The 19,157-nt window shown below is 34.4% G+C and overlaps 1 protein-coding gene across 11 annotated transcripts in view; it reads right to left on the bottom strand.

Annotated features, from left to right (window-relative positions):
• Positions 1–19,157, bottom strand: part of MLIP (muscular LMNA interacting protein) — a 249,990-nt gene that overhangs the window by 100,274 nt on the left and 130,559 nt on the right. For 8 of the 11 annotated variants that reach the window (XM_066252768.1, XM_066252764.1, XM_066252746.1 and 5 more), the window contains 3 exons: positions 10,052–10,123; positions 209–274; positions 42–125 (listed from right to left, as the gene is read on the bottom strand). In XM_066252768.1, the coding sequence (XP_066108865.1) occupies positions 42–125; positions 209–274; positions 10,052–10,123 (222 nt within the window). The remainder of the gene's footprint in view (positions 1–41; positions 126–208; positions 275–10,051; positions 10,124–19,157) is intronic. The other 3 variants (XM_066252755.1, XM_066252749.1, XM_066252762.1) reach the window with 3 other exon arrangements.

Raw genomic sequence — 19,157 nt, 5'->3', positions numbered from 1 at the left:
AAGCAAATGTTTGAATTGCACATTCTAGTCTAAGGCATTACCATAGACAAGGAATCCTGTAAGACCTTATCAATGGTAGCACAGAGCTCTTCAGTTTGCTGCCTGAGCTGTGCAGGGGAACAAAACTGGAAGAATTGAAACCAAGTACTGAGTTAGAATTGAGTTTCGGGATGGTACGTCAAAAGCAGGGGTGATATGAAGTCATTACCTCCAGAGGTAGGTCTAATGGGCTGTCCTTGGAGACACTTTCAGTCTTGGCTGGTTCATCTAGTGCCTAGTGATAAATGAAATAGTCCTTATGTGAGGCTTTTCATCAAATGCAGTTGAAAAGTCTCTTCTGAGACATCCCTGAGTAATCTCAATATTTCCAAGAAAAAATTTTTTGAATAATTTGATGAGCTCTTCTATGATATAAAGGCATTTTCCACATTTGTCTGACTTCTCTTGTGGAATCAATATCTCCATTACAAGATGTTGGCATAAAGAAAGGAGGCTGAGCTTTTCAACATACAAACTAGAACTTGGGCATCTTATAAATATATCCAGACAAGCCTTGTTCCTTTAAAAGAAGTCAACTTGAGAAGCTACACACAGTATTAATAATGATGTAACCATTTCTCAACATTTTACAAAAACTACATTTAAAGAAACTCCAGGACCAGTTTGCAAGAAACATATACACAGAATTTTTTGAAATCTTGCCTCATTTTTAATCATTTATACCCAAAACATCTTGGCTACTTTATTTATCAGATTTTGCCTCAAATTACATTTAATACATTTAATTACATTACATTCTCTCCATTTTCACAATGAAAGATACTTTTTATTTATTGTAATATATTTCAGATGTATAAATGGAGAGAACAAGATAACACTCTTATTCACTGTATCCACTTCATTGATAATATGAGATAAAATACTACAAAAAAATAAAAGCCAGGATAGATTCCTTCCTACTTACCTCATCCCCCTTCCCATGAGTGGTAACCATTCTCATTCATTTGGTATTTATCATCCTATTTATGTCTTCAATTTTTTTCATCATATTGTATACATCTTTAAGCAACATACTATGAGGTTGTTTTGAGCAGCTCTTCTAATTTCATGCAAGAATAATCTATGCTTCTGGAACTTGCCTTATTTTTTGTTTTCTTTAATCACTATGCTGAGTTATAATTGACATACAAACACCTGTATTTAATATATACAACTGATGAATTTAGAAATAAGTATACACACATAAAACCATCTCCACTATCTTGGCTATAAACATATCTATCACCATTAAGAATTTCTTTCTACCTATTACTATTTCCATGTGGTTGTTTGTTCAGTCATTCACTTATACTCAGGATTCCATTGTATGCATATTATACACAAAAAATGATACTTTTTCTGTTGCTGAATATTTGTGGCCCCAATTTTCACTGCTACAAACTGTAATGATGATGATTCATGCACATTTCTTTAGACACATATTTATACTTTTAAGATTGAAGTACCAGCACAACAGTGTAATCATGGAGAGTTACCTTTATCAGGTACTCTCAAATCATTCTTTAAAACAATTAAATAATTTCACACTCATAATAGCAATGAATGAGAGTTCTTATTTCATACTTTAAAAATTAACATCCTGACATACATTCAGCACCTCTCTTTCATTTGAGATTTTATTATTTTTGAGGTTGGGCATCTTTCATACGTTTATTCCTTCCCCTCTTTTTCATTGACACTGTTTCATTTACCATTTGCATAGATGTGAGCCGTTCTATATTCTATTTTATTCTATGTATCAATAACATACTTTTATAACAAATTCATAGTGAGCCTTGCTATCTGAGACTAACAGCAGATTTCATTCTTCAAAATGCCTTATCTAATCCTTAGCCCTTTTCTCCTTTACTCTAATGATATGATACATTTGTCGAGTTGAGGCACCCTATCATTTTGCACGTAGCTTAAGCATATTGTGTTATAATTACTTTTTTCAACTGTATCTCCACCATATTGGACTATTTGTCCTATTACAATTGGGAAAATATTGTATTTATTTTTGTAGCCTCAGGAATGAGCACATGATATATGATCAATAAAGATCTTTAGGGTGGGCCCTGGCCGGTTGGCTCAGCGATAGAGCGTCAGCCTGGCATGCAGGAGTCCCAGGTTCGATTCCCCGCCAGGGCACACAGGAGAGGCGCCAATTTGCTTCTCCACCCCTCCCCCTCTCCTTCCTCTCTGTCTCTCTCTTCCCCTCCCGCAGCGAGGCTTGGAAGGGTAAACTGACAAATAAATAAAGTTAAATAAGTAAACAAATCATAGAAATAATGTGATTTTAATATTCTTCAGTAAAATGCTCTAGAGAAGTGGTTTAAACTCTAAATAGTTTAACTAACAAATAAATAATTTTTCCCATACTTCAATTAAATTTGTTTACCATCAAAGATCTAAGCATGTGATCAGTGTTAATATAATGAGATAATATTTTTTCAGATAAAACTAAATCAGGTTAATATCCTGGTTCTTCTTTGAGAACTTATTACAGGCAAACACAACTTTCATTAGGCTATTTAAAATACTGAAGTTACTCAATGAATAAAAAAGAACTATCTACTCAGAAGGACTGGAAAATTAAGAAAAATAACAAGCACTAGGTCATTAATGTGTTGAAACATTGAAATGAGGACAACTCTAAAACTGCATTAAAACTTGGAAGGGTTTTTTAAAAATTTAAATATCCTTGAAATTTACTATTAATAGAATTGATTTTTTTATTGACAAGAAGTTATCAAATATATCATCTTGACCCACTCTTTCTAGCAGCCATAAATGCAGTTTCTTCTTCTGTAGTACAAAAATGTATTTAAATAAAATTATTAAATCTCCATTAACAGGAAATATGACCATAGGTTGCTTTTACACAACTTAGCCAGGACTGTATTGATGTTTCCTTATTCATTTTGAGTGACATTCTCTCAGAATATTCTCCAATAAAATGTTTTTATTAAAAACATATATTTGTCTACTAAATCTGACTATAGACAAGTGAGGCATAATTGGGACATGCTTTGAATTCTATTCTCAAAGATTTTTAACTCATATAAGTTATCAGAAATAACTTCTTTTCACATTAAAAGTAATTATATTTTGCTTGGGACAGCCAACTTTGGGTCCCCACTTTTGAAAAGAGACACAGTAAACCTGACTTTAAAAAAAACGTTTTTGAGCTCAATACTGCATTATGAATAATAGCTAAGAATTATGAACAAGCAGTGTAAAACCAAGTCTTTATGGGAATGAATATGTACCAATAAACTGTAATAGGTGTTCCCCAAGCCAAGGGAGCATCTCTAATGGAACTGAAAACCATTCTGAGTCAGATACATTAAATCAGTCTACCCTCCTCTCTTTGGAAATTGGATTAAGTTCTAAAAAGTGCCTAAAGATAAAATGCATTGGTTGCATTCTAGAGTTAGAAAGTTAACTGCTTTCAAAGGAAGATTAATCTAAAGGGCCTTGTAAACTTTTTGTGATACCTAGGCTATCTAATTGGAATGGATTTCAAAAAGTTCATGGGCAATTTACTATATTTTAGTAAGGATCAAATTAACCCCTCCCCAAAAATGATCCATGCTAAACTTAAATGCTCTTATACTTTGTTCATCTGATCAGCCATTTGATGAAATAACGTTTTTTAGCACTACAAAATCTTTGCTTGATTCTTGGTCAGTAATGTAAAACCATTTGTAGGATTGAAGATATTCTCAGCAAAATAAACCTCACTTATGTTATCTAGTTAGAGATTCAGGTCCGAATAGCATTCAAATCTGAAGAAAAGGGGGAAATTTACACTGTAAACTAAAGGGGTTTCCGGACATATTAAAGTACAGCTTCTTTAGAGACCCAGGAATCTCTATCGTTAGATCATTGTTACATGATTAGTTTAGAAATTTTAAGTACAGGAGAAATCTACTTGGCGTTTCTAATCCCAAGACCTTTGGAGAGTTAAATGTCTTTCCTCCCACACAGAAGGAAAGGAATTTTCTCAAGCCGGTAACGAGAGTTTTACACCCGTTCATCAAGGCTCAGTGGCAGGTGAATCCATACCTCTTTATTTAATCAAGGGTATCGAAGGGTGTTTCTTATTTCCAGCCAGAACCTCCGCCACTGTAATTCACTTCATTCTTTCAGTAGCTCTAGTAATTGAGCTGGGTTTTGTAATTCCTCACTCACTAAAGTCTTCTCAGAATTAAATCATTTCCAATTTATTTCATTGTTCTTCATTTAAAAAATACTTCTGGCCTGACCAGGCGGTGGTGCAGTGGATAGAGCATTGGACTGGGATGTGGAAGGACCCAGGTTCGAGACCCCGAGTCGCCAGCTTGAGCACAGACTCATCTGGCTTGGGTAAAAGCTCACCAGCTTGGACCCAGGCTCGCTGGCTCCAGCAAGGGGTTACTCAGTCTGCTGAAGGCCCGCGGTCAAGGCACATATGAGAAAGCAATCAATGAACAACTAAGAAGTCACAATGCGCAATGAAAAGCTAATGATTGATGCTTCTCATCTCTCTGTTCCTGTCTGTCTGTCCCTGTCTATCCCTCTCTCTGACTCTCTCTCTCTCTGTCTCTGTAAAAAAAAAAAAAAAAAAAAAAACTTCTGTTGCTCTATGCATAATATATACATATAGCTATCTATATCTATATATCTATATACACATATATATGCTTTAATATAATGAGAATTTACATATATTTTAGCAAGTAATAAAAAAGTGTTGTAGGCAGAGATTCAAAATCATTACACCTTCCTCCAATATTTCAGCTTAGTGAGTAGATGTCACCATTGTGTGATGAACAGGGAAAGGCTGAGGGATAGTTAGATCCCACTGAGGTCCAATTCAGCAACTTACTAGCCCTGGTGCTTTGGCATATCCTCTTGACATCTATGATTATCAAAATCTTCACAGACTTGTAAGGATAGTAAGGCATTCAGCTCAGCATATTGCCTGATAGCAGTCAATATGGCAGACGTTGTGACTGTATTCTCTAATTGTTAAAAGGTGTCAAGTCTAAAACCAATTTACTTTCTTTATACTAGAAGGTCCTTTACATTTTTTCCATGGAAGCAGAATTGATTAGGCTTATTCTACCCTAAAGGAAGATTCTTTTTTCTTCTTTTCTTTTTTTTTTTTTTAACACAGACAGAGAGAGAGTAAGAGAGAGGGATAGATAGGGACAGATGGACAGAGAGAGAGATGAGAAGCATCAGTTCTTCATTGCGGCACCTTAGTAGTTCATTGATTGCTTTCTCATATGTGCCTTGACCATGGGGCTACATCAGACCAAGTGACCCCTTGCTCAAGCCAGTGACCTTGGGCTCAAGCTGGTGAGCTTTGCTCAAACCAAATGAACCCGCACTCAAGCCGGCGACCTTGGGGTTTCAAACCTGGGCCCTCTGCATCCCAGTCCAACGCTCTATCCACTGCCCCATTGCCTGGTCAGGCCCTAAGGGAAGATTCTTAATTGTCATCATCCCAATTTTCATACACTAGACCCCTTTATTTTTATAATCATATGCACAAAAATTTGTCTTAAAATCCTGTGGAATAAAATTGGAAATTTTAAAGACATATCCAAGATGCAAACTAAATTAATTCATTCAACAAACATTTAGCAAAAATCGACTATACCTTCTCAAATAGTTTATGGTAAAAAAATAAAACCACCAATATGCATAATTAAGTATGGTCTGGTAAGTGCTTTAAAAGAGGTATATGCACAGTAGACAACTGCTTACAGAGAACCAATTCATATGAGTTTGCGTCCTGACACTTCTCCATTGCTAAAACATTGGAACCAAATTCACAATTTATACTAATCTAAGAGTTCTCTCTAGTATAGGCCATGTGCTAAGTTAGCAACTAGATTTTGTTAAAACTTTCAGACACTCAGAGATCTTAAAATAGTCTCGCCCAAAGACATATGTTTAATCAGATTGGAGTTTACTAACTCATGTCTTGAAAAATTAAGCTGACAACTTAGAATAAATTGATTTGACAGCTGACAGGATATCTCAAAGCTTTACATTTCTGTTTTTATATCACATTCTTCAAAATGGTTGTTCTTTATCTTTCTTCCACCAAAAAAAATAATAATAATAATTTTTATCCCAAAACTTTTTAAGAATAATTCATCTTGTAATTTACATGTACTATTTATAAAATTGAGCTCCTCTGGAATTTTTTCTTTCAAACATGCATAGCTTATAAATTAAATGTATCTTTTAAATGCCATCTGTTGGGTAGTGATGACATTTGTTAGAAAACAGTACTAATCAAAGCCTTAATTGTATTCTGAGGAATACTTTAGAGGAAACAAACAAAAATTTAAATTATTTTTAACAAGAAAATTTAAATTGCTATGGAAAATTATTAATTACTTGTAAGACAATAAAAATGTGTATTACATGATTTCTTAGAAATATTCCCTCCTTCATCTTTCCTTTCCTTAACACAGTACACAATAAAAATAATAATCTATTTATGTAGAATATTAATTTGTGCTCTTTAGTTTAATTTTTTATCTATTGCCATCAGACTATGATGATAAATGAGATACTTTTAACATTCCCTGAAAAGAACAGTAGTGCACACATAGTTATTAAGAAATAACCACCATGTCAAAATTATTTTCTCTGTAGAGCTCAGTATTGTTGAACATACTGTAATTAGGTCTGTTGACAGTCACAAATGCAAGGTAACCTGATAACTTTGTTCCTGCTTTATAATCACTGTATTTCATTTTCATCTCAATGTTGGAGATGATCATTGGCAACCGATTAAGCCCAAGACCCTGAAGCAAACATGTTAAAATATGATGCCTTACATTTACCTCTTCCAACAAAGCCTTAGTTAAGACTTGAGCTAAAAATGCTTTCCTTTCCTAAATGCACCTAGGGAAAAATAAAAGACAGAATACTGAATAAGCTATAAATTTAAAATTTGATCCAGAAAATACATTATAGAACAGAGGTACCAGAAACCTCATATCCCCTGCCAACAAAATGTACTCTTTTGAAAATTATGTGCTTTATCTAGAGGTGGTTAAATCTGAAACCCAAGTGGTTCGATGATAGCTTAATGTCTCATTGCAAAGGATGCCTGTATTTGAATTTGGAGAAAATCCTGCTTTTAAAAATAGTATTATTTAAAGTGAGTGGCTCCTCACTAATTATGCTATATGCTATAAAACAGAATTTTGTCTAAAATGTCAACTATGGATTTAATCTGGCTAGGAGAGAGAATTAATTCTTGAACAGTCTGACACTTGAATTAAATATGTATGTTAGTTCTGTCGTCAAGGCATTCTACAGCAAAGACTCTAACAGATTATTATAATGAGACTGCCACATTAGCCCATACCTTAATGGGAGTGACGTATGTATTATTAAAGGGATCTCAAAAAAGTTTATATAATTTAAAATATCTCAAAATGTTAATGCTTCCCAAAATAAATGAGCTTCTGATGATTTTACTCTTAATTATCATACTCAATTCAGAAATAAGTTCCTTTTATTTAAACAGTATAGGATGAGTTCTATTGTATAAACCAGTGATTTTCAATGTTTTCCACCTCATAGTACACATAAACTAATTACTAAAATGCTGAAGCACAACAAAAATATATTTTCTGCCAATCTTTCAAAAAATAGTTGTAATTTAGATTCATTCACACCAGATGGCTATTATGTGTTGACTGTTGTAATTTTTTTTTATTTGACAATCTAAGGGAAAACTGGTAAGTGCCCTGGACAGACAGTCAGGTATTACATGTTTTAAAAATTCTTGTGGGACACCAACAGAAAATCACTGGTGTGAACAGGTGGGTAAAAAGGTCTAAATTACTAAATTTATTCTTAAAGAACTACAACCATGAAAATACCAGCACAATATCATTTAAAAAAATATTAGCAAAAATGTAAATAAAGTCACATAAAATCTTGGGACAAGACTTGTTATTTAAAAGTTCTTACAAAGAGTAGTTTCCCACTGAGGAACATATAACATAGGAAAGCCAACAAAACGTGTGAAAATATACAAAGACTCTAAAGCAAAACCAAATATCAAGTCATATCTTGTGACCTTTGAACAATTCAAATATTTATGACCCAAACACAATTTATCTTAGCCAAGAGAAAAAAATTCACATTATTACTTGTATAATAATTAATCCTCCCTAAACTAATATTTTAAATTAGGCATCATGATATTTTTATTTTGTTGTATTAAAATATGTTTTATTCAAAATTAAAAATATAAAATCTCTCCCATATGAAGTTGTAATAGATTAACTACACAGTGATACCACCATACATATTGATGAAATGGCTTGTAATGCAATGGGAAATTAAGTGAATGGTGCTTCATTTTTAATGACTAATAGATTACAATCCCTAAAATCCATTTAATTGGGAGAGAAGAGAGTTGGCAGATCGAGATTCTGATACTAATTATGACATCCAGCTGTATCTTAAAAAAGTCTTTCAAAAAGAATTAACTGGGTTTTTTTTTTCCTAAATGGAAAGTCAATATAGTGAAACCACACAGGTATAGGAGAATATGCCAAGTCAGGTGAGACCAGTATAATGGAGGGACACCAGGATGCAGAAGGTGTCCTCCTTGCCTGGTTGCTTTGAGGGGAGAGTTCCTCCCATTTCTGTAATGGTGGACATCAATGACCAGATTTCTGAAACATCCATCCGAAGTAGGCAGAGGGTCTATGGTGAGGGAACACTGCTACTATGACCAATCTAAATATAGACAATTAGAATAAGGGGCAACTGACACACTTCTTGCATCCTCCTGAAATCAGTGTTTGAGGCCCATCCTTTAATGAGTTACAAAAGGTAGAAATTTAGAAGAGAAGCTAGAGAAAAAGCTGCCAATTTCCTGGCAGTCCTGAGATCCTCCCCTAACTCAGTTCAAAGCATTCAGATATTGAGAGCATAGATTCTGGACTACTTATGGCATTAGTTATCAGAGAAATATGTTATAAGAAATGCTGCTCACTAATACTCAACTACACGCTACTTATCATTTCCCACTGACAATTCTTACTTTTTAGACGAGATCATACAAAGGTTTTATTCCCCAGATCATGCTAAGATAACAAGAAAGTAGATTCATAAATCAGTGGTCCAAATATCACCTGGTTGGCAAACATTAACATTTGACAAATGATAATAACAGTATTTGAAATACTAATTACACAAAAGAATAGGCTGAATACACAAAGAGATGAATTGCCTAAATAAATATCATAAAAATAATATGTGAAATGAATAATTTCTAGACTTGGCAACTGATTTCACATTGATTCTGATGCCCTTCATTTGAGCATCTGTAATGTGCTTATTGAACAAGAGGCCTTAATTTCATTTACCTACTGAAGTGGAATCCTATAATTTTATAATTAATGACTCTTAATAGCAAAGCAAAAATGGCCCTGGAGCCATGTGAAAGCATGGGTCATTAGAAATTATCTCAACTCTCCCTCTTGCTTATGGAGGTAGGATCAGTAGGCAGCACAGATGGCTAAGGAGATTTAGCGTGTGATAGGGTCTGAGAGTTATGTTGGATATTCAGCTTACATGTTTCTACACTGTGGAAGCCGCTGGGAGTCAGCAAGCATGACCCATTGCACATGTAACCCCATTTTACCTCTACTGTTTTCATCAATGCAAATAGGGGTAGAAGCTCTTGAATACAGCAACCATTTAAAATTCCAAAGGACAAGGATCTAGCCCAATCTAAATTAAGTTTCCTGGGGCTACTTGCCACTGGACTGGACAACTCTAGGCTCACATCTAGCCTCTAATGATAAATCAATGAGGTCTTCAGTTTTATTCACCAAGATATTTTCTATCACATCACCCTAAACTTAAGAGCAAAAATTTCTTTAGGTAAGGACAGAATTTTAAAAGAGATATTTTAGAAAAAAAAATGACATTAGAAACAGAAAATGCACTCTGCTTTTGAGCCAACACTGACCTTCTGTTCCAAAAGCAATGTATTTGTAGGGATTGCTGCAAAAGCCTTGTAGCTTGACTTGGTCTTGTATTGCTAGAACAGGTAACCAGAAAGCAAGAGCGGAGATGAAAAGAAGGAAGAATGTGATGTAATTTTAGACTAGCTCTACTGGGTTAAATGACGTTATCAAATGAAGAAAACAGTTATTATGCTTGAACAACTTGTTTTTGACAGAAAGAAATCTCTCCCCATGTTAATATTTTGTTAAAATGAGAAGCAAAGAAATATCACAGAAGTAAAATATCAGCCTAGGAATTATAGGCAATTACATGATATATAGTTTCATAACTTAAAACTGAATTTATAGAAAGTTATATATAAATTTCTCATTAGCAGCATTCTCTCATAGGTGTACTGTTCTGTAAATGTGAGCTTGTTTTTTTCTTTTTTTCACTTAACTCTAAAAGAAACGTGAATCCTTTCTTATAGTGCCATAATTAACAAATATTATGCCAATAAATTATATTGAACTTCTGATATATTCTTTTATATCACTCATAAAAACAAAAATCAGAATACAAAAAATTTAGTGATATTTTAATTCGCAGCATAATTTGAATAGAATTTCACCAATTTAACTCCAAAATGAAAAAATTAGCTCCTGATCCTAAATTTACCTTTTAAACCTTATCATCTCCTGTACTTTCTAATATAGTAATGTTAATGAATCAAATGATAAAACATCCTGAGTTTTAAGTACAACTCCAAGGGATACAGTTCAGTTTGGTGTAGTACCTGGGGAAGCGTTAAACATTAGAAAGTTGTAGAAATCAGGAGAATATGCATAATCCAAAGCCTAGTTTTAATACTCTGGGTCCCACACTGCTTAGCTAAGTTCAAGGTTCCTATCACTTCACAAGCTCCTGTCTCAGGCAGCTTCCCCAGGGAATCAGAGTGAGGGGGGATCCTGCACACAGCTCCAAGCTGTCTCAGTCCACCAAAAAGTAGACCAAAGGGTCTACAGTAGAAGATAGGATAATCAAATCAAATAAAACTTGAGTTTTATGGATGTAATAAATTAACCTTCACTAAACTGGTGTGATGAAGGTAAAAGGAATCAAAATTCCAGACCCAGAAGTCTCAGGTCCCTTTTAAGCCTTAAGTCTCTCTAGTTACCCTGCGCTGCTATACGGTCTCCAGACAACAACATATTTGGATAAAGACAAAATCAAACGTCATTTCCTCATGGAGAATAAGAGTTGACATTTGCTACTAGAAAAATTACACATATTATCTCATTTAATTTTACAGAAACCCTGTAACTAAAATGTCATTAGAAAAAGGGGACAGGGGACGTCAGGTGTAGTCTTGTCTAAGACTATAACAGCCCATAAAGAGTCAAAATGGATTTGGCATCCAGGCTTGCCTGGAACTAATATCAATACTTTCTCTATAAGATAATATATTCTCCCAAAGAAGATATAAAGACAAATAATACAGAATAAAATATATTATTAATACTCTCTATGGTTTTATGGATACTTAATTATAATAATAGTTGCAGTAATAATAATAGCAAACAATTACTATGAGCCACATAACATTCTAAAAGCTTTTTATGTATAATCTTATTTAATTTTTACAACAGACCTAATAGGTAGATACTATATTATATGCATTTTATATATGGAAACTAAAGTGCAGAGATGTTAACTAACTTATCCAAGGTCACTAGCTAGTAGGTCACAGCTGGGGTCTGCATGCAGACACACTCTAGCTCAACAACAGTGCACTTATCTACTATATGCCTTTGCCTCTTATTTCAGGATGCATAATCATTTATAATGTCTGTCCTCCTATTTTCATCTGCCCTAAGGAGTATAGCTGGAGAAACCTGTACTGAGAGATATCTCGTTCTTGTACACATCATGCCACAGAATCTTAGAATCAGAAGTGACACTGAAGGCCATCGGGTTTAACGCCCTCATCTAGGACGTAAATCTCTCTGATCCTCTGTTCAGCCACCACAGGAATATGTGCTCACCTCCTAAGGCAACACGTTTAGGCATAATTCTTACAATGGGTCCAAAATTCTTCCTTATGTTGAGCCAAAATATGCTTCCCTAACTACTTCGTTGTTCCTGTTTCTCCACCCCTTGGATACAGGAACAGCCCAAGAGCTCTCTTCAGCAAGATACATGTACTGCTACTTCTGCTGACCTCTCCCGACCCATCCTTAACTGAAGAATTCCACTATTCTACTATTCTTATCATTTTCCTCTGTTGATATTTCTTTAAATTTTAAAAAGGTATGTGTTTAACTAGATGTGTGTTTAACACAGAGTAGAATATAATCAGCACCTCCATGATTTGACAATAAGTCAATTAATTCATTGAAGATTATAATAATTGGAAATGTCTCCTTGGTTTCTGTGGTGAATTTCGATAATACAGGACAGTGAAGTTGAAGTTATTTCATATTGTTGGGTCATACTGAGCATGCTGGCACCTAAAATCCCTAATCCTTCTATTTTTAAAAACATTGGTTGAAATTAAACTCCTTTCTGTAGTTATGCTTTTTCTTTAGATCCAAAATTGTACTTTGGGTATTATCTCTATCTAATTTCATCTGACTAAATTTTGTTTGTCACTGTAAAATAACTTTATATTATTTCATGAACCACTTTATTAGGCATGTAATTTTTCTTTTCATTCAAGTCATTTACCAGGAATAAGGAACTCTTGCCTACTGAGTTTTGCCAATCTGGTAGACATCAATCAATTCTATAAATCTATTTGGATATAGCAGTTCAACTCATGGGTTCATCCAACAAAATATTAGTATGTCCTTTGTGACATGCATTGCTCTAAGTGCTGAAGATCAGTGGTAAACAAAACACATAAAGCCTTTACTCTCTAGAGTTTATATTCTAATTAATGAAAACAGACTATAAATGAATAAGAAAGCAAAGAAAAAGTCACAGTGAGACAAATAATATGCAGAAATTTGAAATAAGGTGATGATGGGTTAGAGAGTGACCATGAAGGTGCTTTGGATTGGGCACTTGAAACAAATGTGAGTTCACAGAAACATGTCATTATACTTCACATATCTCTTTGTGTTTATGATATAGTGAAAGATATCACAAAAGTAGGAAATTGGAAGCCATTTAATAAATAAATGTCTGTTGCTTGAAGAAAATGTCTGACTTCCAGTTATGACTGCTTCTGTCAACATTCACAAACTAATAATATAAACTATAATTTTCAGAATTTATCTTCCTTTTTTTATGCACCTAAGGAAATACATTTTACTTTTATACACTAAGGAACATATGGCTCACTTCTTTTTTATGGTAAATCTCTTATTTCCCATCATTTATAATGGTTTTGCAATAGACATAGAAATTTCATCTGTTTTGAGACACAATTTATCTAGTCCAGGAAATATGAACTGACTTAGAACTAAGTGATCTTTCTAGTCCCTCATCTGTCTTAGGCTTTATGCATCTCTAAGACATATATGGCTTTTCCTTTCCAGTCTGAAAATCATTCTTGTTGCCATAAGAGTTACGTTTGGGTTTACTATATTTCCTCTGGGTTCCCTTAACAATATTCTAATTTGGAACGTATTTCTCCTTTAGCATTTTCAGCCTCCATGTGTTAAATCACTTGCATTGGTTTCCCTTCCTTTCTTTAAAATTATAAATCACCCTAGTCAAGGTAATTATAACTTGAATAATAAACTGTAGTTTTTAACAGATTAGATTCACTCACCATTAGCTAATCATAAAAGGTAGATCAGCCTGACCCTAAATCTAGCAAAAATTTCAATGACGCTTATTATGCCTCTTCAATTTGTAATCTATACTTTTAGTTGACATTCAGTAAATATGTCTTAAACATCTACTAGATGATAGGTGCACTGCAAAGTTTAAGTTTAGAAAAGGAAATGGTGTTTTAGGATATAAGTTTATCAGAGGAAATCCTATTTGTAGGCAATACTAGATATTGCAACGTAATATTCTGGATGTGATGGTGGCGATAGTAAGAACACAGCTTTCTTCTTTAGAAAATACTTCCCACCCTTATTCATCCTCTGTTGCTGATGCCTAAAATTGTACAACGGGCTCTAGTAATAAAGACCTCTGAGACCTCAAAGTGAACTATATTAGTTGCCTAGCGAATCAGAGATTTGAACTCATGATTACACTTTAAGGAAAGGTGAACAGCAAACCTCAGATTACATAAACAACAGAAAGAGAACCCTGGTGAAGAGGCTCCCTTTCACTATGACCTTCTCCTTCTGGAAACTTCCATAAGCAGAGTTGAAAGCATCGCTCTAAACACACATTTCCTGCTCTTCCATGACATGCTTGCCCTGCCCGAGTCAGACTCTCCCTAAGATGAAAACTTAACTGAAGCCCCATCCAGGCCACAGAAGGAGACGGCCCGGACACCTCTCTTACATCGGGGTTCCTGGCAGAGCACCGTCTCAGAAAGGGTTCTCATAACTGAAGGGAGGAGTAAGAGAGCGAGAGATGGTAGTGGCAGCTACTAGCACAGTTTTCCTGGACTTCTTTTTTCCCAGTACCCATCTCCATGCATAATTTACCCTTTTGTATTTCTAGTACTCTAAATGTACTGCATTTCACTGTATTACAATTTTTTACCATCACTATTAGCCTGGTATATCTTTTGGAGGAGAGATTTCCTATTATTTCTAACACCTAATAGCACCCTGGCACAGAACAGACATTGAGCAAATATTTGACTTAAATTGAAGTATTTAATTAAAAATTATGCTAAGATTCAGAGTCCATAAAAAAATTTAGTTTCTCATATACTGTTCTATTCTTACATATTAGCAACTCTCTTCCCCTTCACCAGCATGCCCTGAAGATATTTCCAATGCATTAAGTTCCTAAAGTCATCTTCCTTTAATGATCTGAACTTTCAAGATATGAACTCATGACCTTAAATCTCTGGGTTTTTGTTGTTTTTTTAAGTATCTTCTTTGAGTTAAACTGCACAAGCACTCGGTCAGTTAAAAGACAAATATTCCCCAAGGGATAAGAAAGGAGCCTTTGTCCATCACTGACACTTGAGTGAAAATCATTGCTAAAATCAATCCAGAAGGCCTATCTGGAGGGAAGCAAAGAGAATGGGACACAGCATTGGTCAGGAGAGATGGAAGTGGCAGGTGGCAGGGATGGGAGACTCATAGAAAATCTAGAATGCCCAGAAAGATGCTAAAAACTTGTAAAGGAGGTAAAATAAAAACAAACAAACAAAAACAAAACAAAAAAAAAAAACACAGCAGGACAAAAAGAGAAAAAGGGAAACAGGAAGATACCTACATGTAGCTTCAGCTGTTTCGCCATTTCACAGGCGGCTGGCTTTAATGATTACCGAATGTTTGTTACTCTACCTAATATGCACAGAAATTATATCTTTGTCTTCACTGCCAGAACCTCACCAGAGCCACCATCTCATGCCCAGGTTGTTGCAATAGGCACTTATGATTTCCTTCCTGCCCCTCTTTCCCTCCTAGAGGCTATTCTTAACACAGCAGCCAGAGAGATAAGACTGTGTCAGTTACTGTTCAACTCCCCCCCCCAGTTGCCCTTTGTCTGATTCAAATTAAAAATCAAAGACTTAGAAGTGGCTTGCAAGCACTCACAGGCCTGCAATAGCTCCCAGTGACACCTTCCTCTGACAACCTGTGCTTCTCCTCACTCACTTCTGCCACACTGACTCCCCTGTTCTTTGTATCTGCCAAGCACTCTCTGGCTCAGGGATTTTCCCTGACTAGACTCTCTTATGAACAACACCTCCTTGACTGTCACCTTCTGAAAGAAACCTATCTTGATCACCTAATATGAATTTGTGACACCGTCCCTTACCCTACCATAGCTTTTCACTACCACATATGACCTTCTAATGCATGGAAAAATGTACTTATTTGGGGTAGGGGGTTAGGAAAATATACTTATTTGGGGAAGGGGGTTATTGTTGATTGTTTCTACTCCACCATAGAATATAAACTTTCTATGAGCAGGCATTTTTTGCTATTTTATTTCTTGCAATATATCCTTCCAACGTTGAAAAGTACCTTGTAAAATCACCTAGGCTCTCAGAGTGAGTGATTTGTTTGAACCCTCATTAACTATTTCAGCTCATGGAATTATATTTCATATTGCTCACTTCCCATATTACATATGAATCAGCAGAAATGGAAAATGTTATATAGTGACTGTTGCCACTAAGTTTCCAGCGTTATATACTTGAAAATGTTTTGATGCCTTGAAGAAATGAGAGTTTTAAAATAAAATGCCAGGTAGAAGTTCATGAAATAACAAAACACTCCCAACTAATTTCTTAAATATGCTGTTTCCAAATAACTTTAAGGCCAGCACAGGCATACCACATACCACCAGCCCTTACAGTTAGAAAAGAACTTCAGACCACCTTGGGTGAGTGGCAAAATGTATGAAACATCATAATACCTCACTAGGAGACTATTTCAACTAGTTCATAAATAAAGGCAATATATATTAGAACCCAAATACAACTGCATGGATTAATTTTGTGGTAGGCAGCCTTCCCTAAGGGGGAAAAATATCTCAGACAACATAGATGTTGATCAGAGAGTATACAGAACAACATTCATGAACATGTCCATCCTATCTACAGCCATGATCATATTGTGAAATAAAGTTCTTAAGTATATCTAAAAGTAAAAAAAAAATCATTTTCATCAAACTGATACAAACAGATTCAGAACCTTAAGATTAGATCTATGAAAAAGAAACATTAGAAATGCTTTATACCTGAATTTAGCTCAGCGTACTCTAGCTATTTTATTTTATTTTAATATCAAACGCCAGCACGACCCGGACTTTGAACTAATATCTTTCAAGCATTCGTGTTTTAATTAGACTGTCATTTGTATTCCAGGACCTCTTTCCTTTTTGGGATCTGGCACTAAGTGAAGCTGATCTAAATCTGAAGCTCTTTGATTTCAAAGGAGGCCCTGTGTTCAGTGGAAGGAGCCAGACAAGAAACTATCCGTAAAAGCGTATCAATTCTTTGATATCCCAAAGGTTTGTCTACCTCTTCCTATCATTCTTAAAATAATCTTGGCTATTTAATAAAAACTAGTCAAACATCAAAAGAAATAGACAGGATTCCACTGCAGAATCCATTTTAATGAATTGTTATACTTGAGTTAACAATTTCTGTGAATAGTAGTTTGCAATAAAAAAAAAATATGCAGGCTGATTTTTACCTGGAGAGATAATAGCAAGAAGCAAGGAAGAAGTAAATAGACAAAGAACAGCATGTCTCCAGGAGCAACAATTTTTGCAGACATTATTATGTTTTACCCATTATGAGAAATACTGAGTATTTTTCTGTTCAAAGCAACAGATAAAATGAGATAAATTATAATTTTTTTATTTTATCAAATTTATCATGCATTTCTATAAGCTTAATTTTCAACTTGAAAATAAAGAAATTAAAACAAAATATAGGGTAAATGCTAAAAATTCTTTATTATCGGGAGCAGTCATTGAGCTGTGGAAAAACAGGTCTTTCCAAACTTGATTTTAGGACAAGAAAGGACTTGACTTTTCAAAAGCCACTCTGGGCCAATCCTCTTCCATCTCTCTCTCAAAACAGGAGAAGACATGAAGGAAGCAAAGTGAACCACAAACAGAAGCATCTTAAAGAATCCTCTGGAGTTCAATCACTTTTCACAAAGGTAATGAATAATTTAAGTGTATGGCATATTTAAGACATAATTGTTAATAAACTCAGGGATTGGTTTTGTTTAGATCACAGTTTTGTTCTGTTTTTTTTTAATCCACCACAAGTGACTTCCATAACCATTCATACAAGCTGAGGCAAAAGTAGGCTTACATTTATTCATATGGAAAATAATACAGTATTTCATAAATAATAAGACAAGAATGAACTCTGTGCTTTGAATACTCACAATTGTAAACCTACTTTTTGCCCCACCCTGTACATATTGCAATGGTAATCACCAGGTCGTTTCACCTCATTTTAAATTTAAAATGATAGAAAAAGTTAGATTTTCTCTATCCCACTTGTTTTGAATGTTTAAAATACAATGACTTCATAATCTCTAATAATACTTTATTAAATGACCTAAATATTATGTGAATTGATCATTCTTATCATTATTCCATAAAAAATATTTCCTTCATGAGAATTATTAAATAAGGCTAAAATGAGCATTCATATGAGTTTTTGTTTTGTAGCAATAAAGCACAGTAATAACGAATACGGCTTTAGGAATCAGTACAGTAGACCTAACCATACTCATCAGCTCTGGCCGTACAAGGGATATGACCTGGGAAATTTTTTCACTGAGATCCAGTTTCTTGGTGTATAAAATGGTGAAACTACTATCAACCTCATATGCTCATAAACTTTAACTGACATAGTCCCTTTTAATTAATATTTAACTGTTTTTGCATAACTACTAGGATATTTCTTGATTCACAGAAAGCATTTGATACTATAATTACCATCATTATTATTATAATCACTATTCAATGATAGGACAATCTTTTTTTTTTTTTTAGGCCAATCTTATTATGTCTCCTCATATATTGCCCTGGAATCATGCTGTATATTTGCTCATGTTAGTTATTATATCTGAAGTACCAATTCCTTTCCTCTTTATTAAGACAAATACTAAATATAGTAACTTTCCTGACTAACCATATCTGTAATAATATTTCTATTCTATTGAATTCAGCATACAATTTTATATAGTCTGATAATACTGTTATATTTCCTTCTATTTGTTTTCTAGCTTTATTGTAGATTTAATAACTCTTTATAGCTTCTCCACATTATGTATATGTATGTTTCTGCTGAATATAATTTTTAAGACAAAAAATTCTCTCCTACTTTCCTTAAACATATACACACAAGCATGTATACATACACACCTCAAAAAAAGCCAATAGAGCGGTGGGCATAGAGTAGGTGTTTAAGGCATGCTTTTTAAGTTGAACAATACGGCAACATCATGAACAACAGCGTGTGGGTTGTTTTATCTTTCCCTTTATAAGGTCATCATTCAAACAAA

The sequence above is a fragment of the Saccopteryx bilineata genome, chromosome 1 (genome assembly GCF_036850765.1).
Source record: "Saccopteryx bilineata isolate mSacBil1 chromosome 1, mSacBil1_pri_phased_curated, whole genome shotgun sequence".
In the NCBI taxonomy this organism is placed as follows: domain Eukaryota; kingdom Metazoa; phylum Chordata; class Mammalia; order Chiroptera; family Emballonuridae; genus Saccopteryx; species Saccopteryx bilineata.
This window is presented reverse-complemented; position numbering and strand designations above follow the sequence as displayed.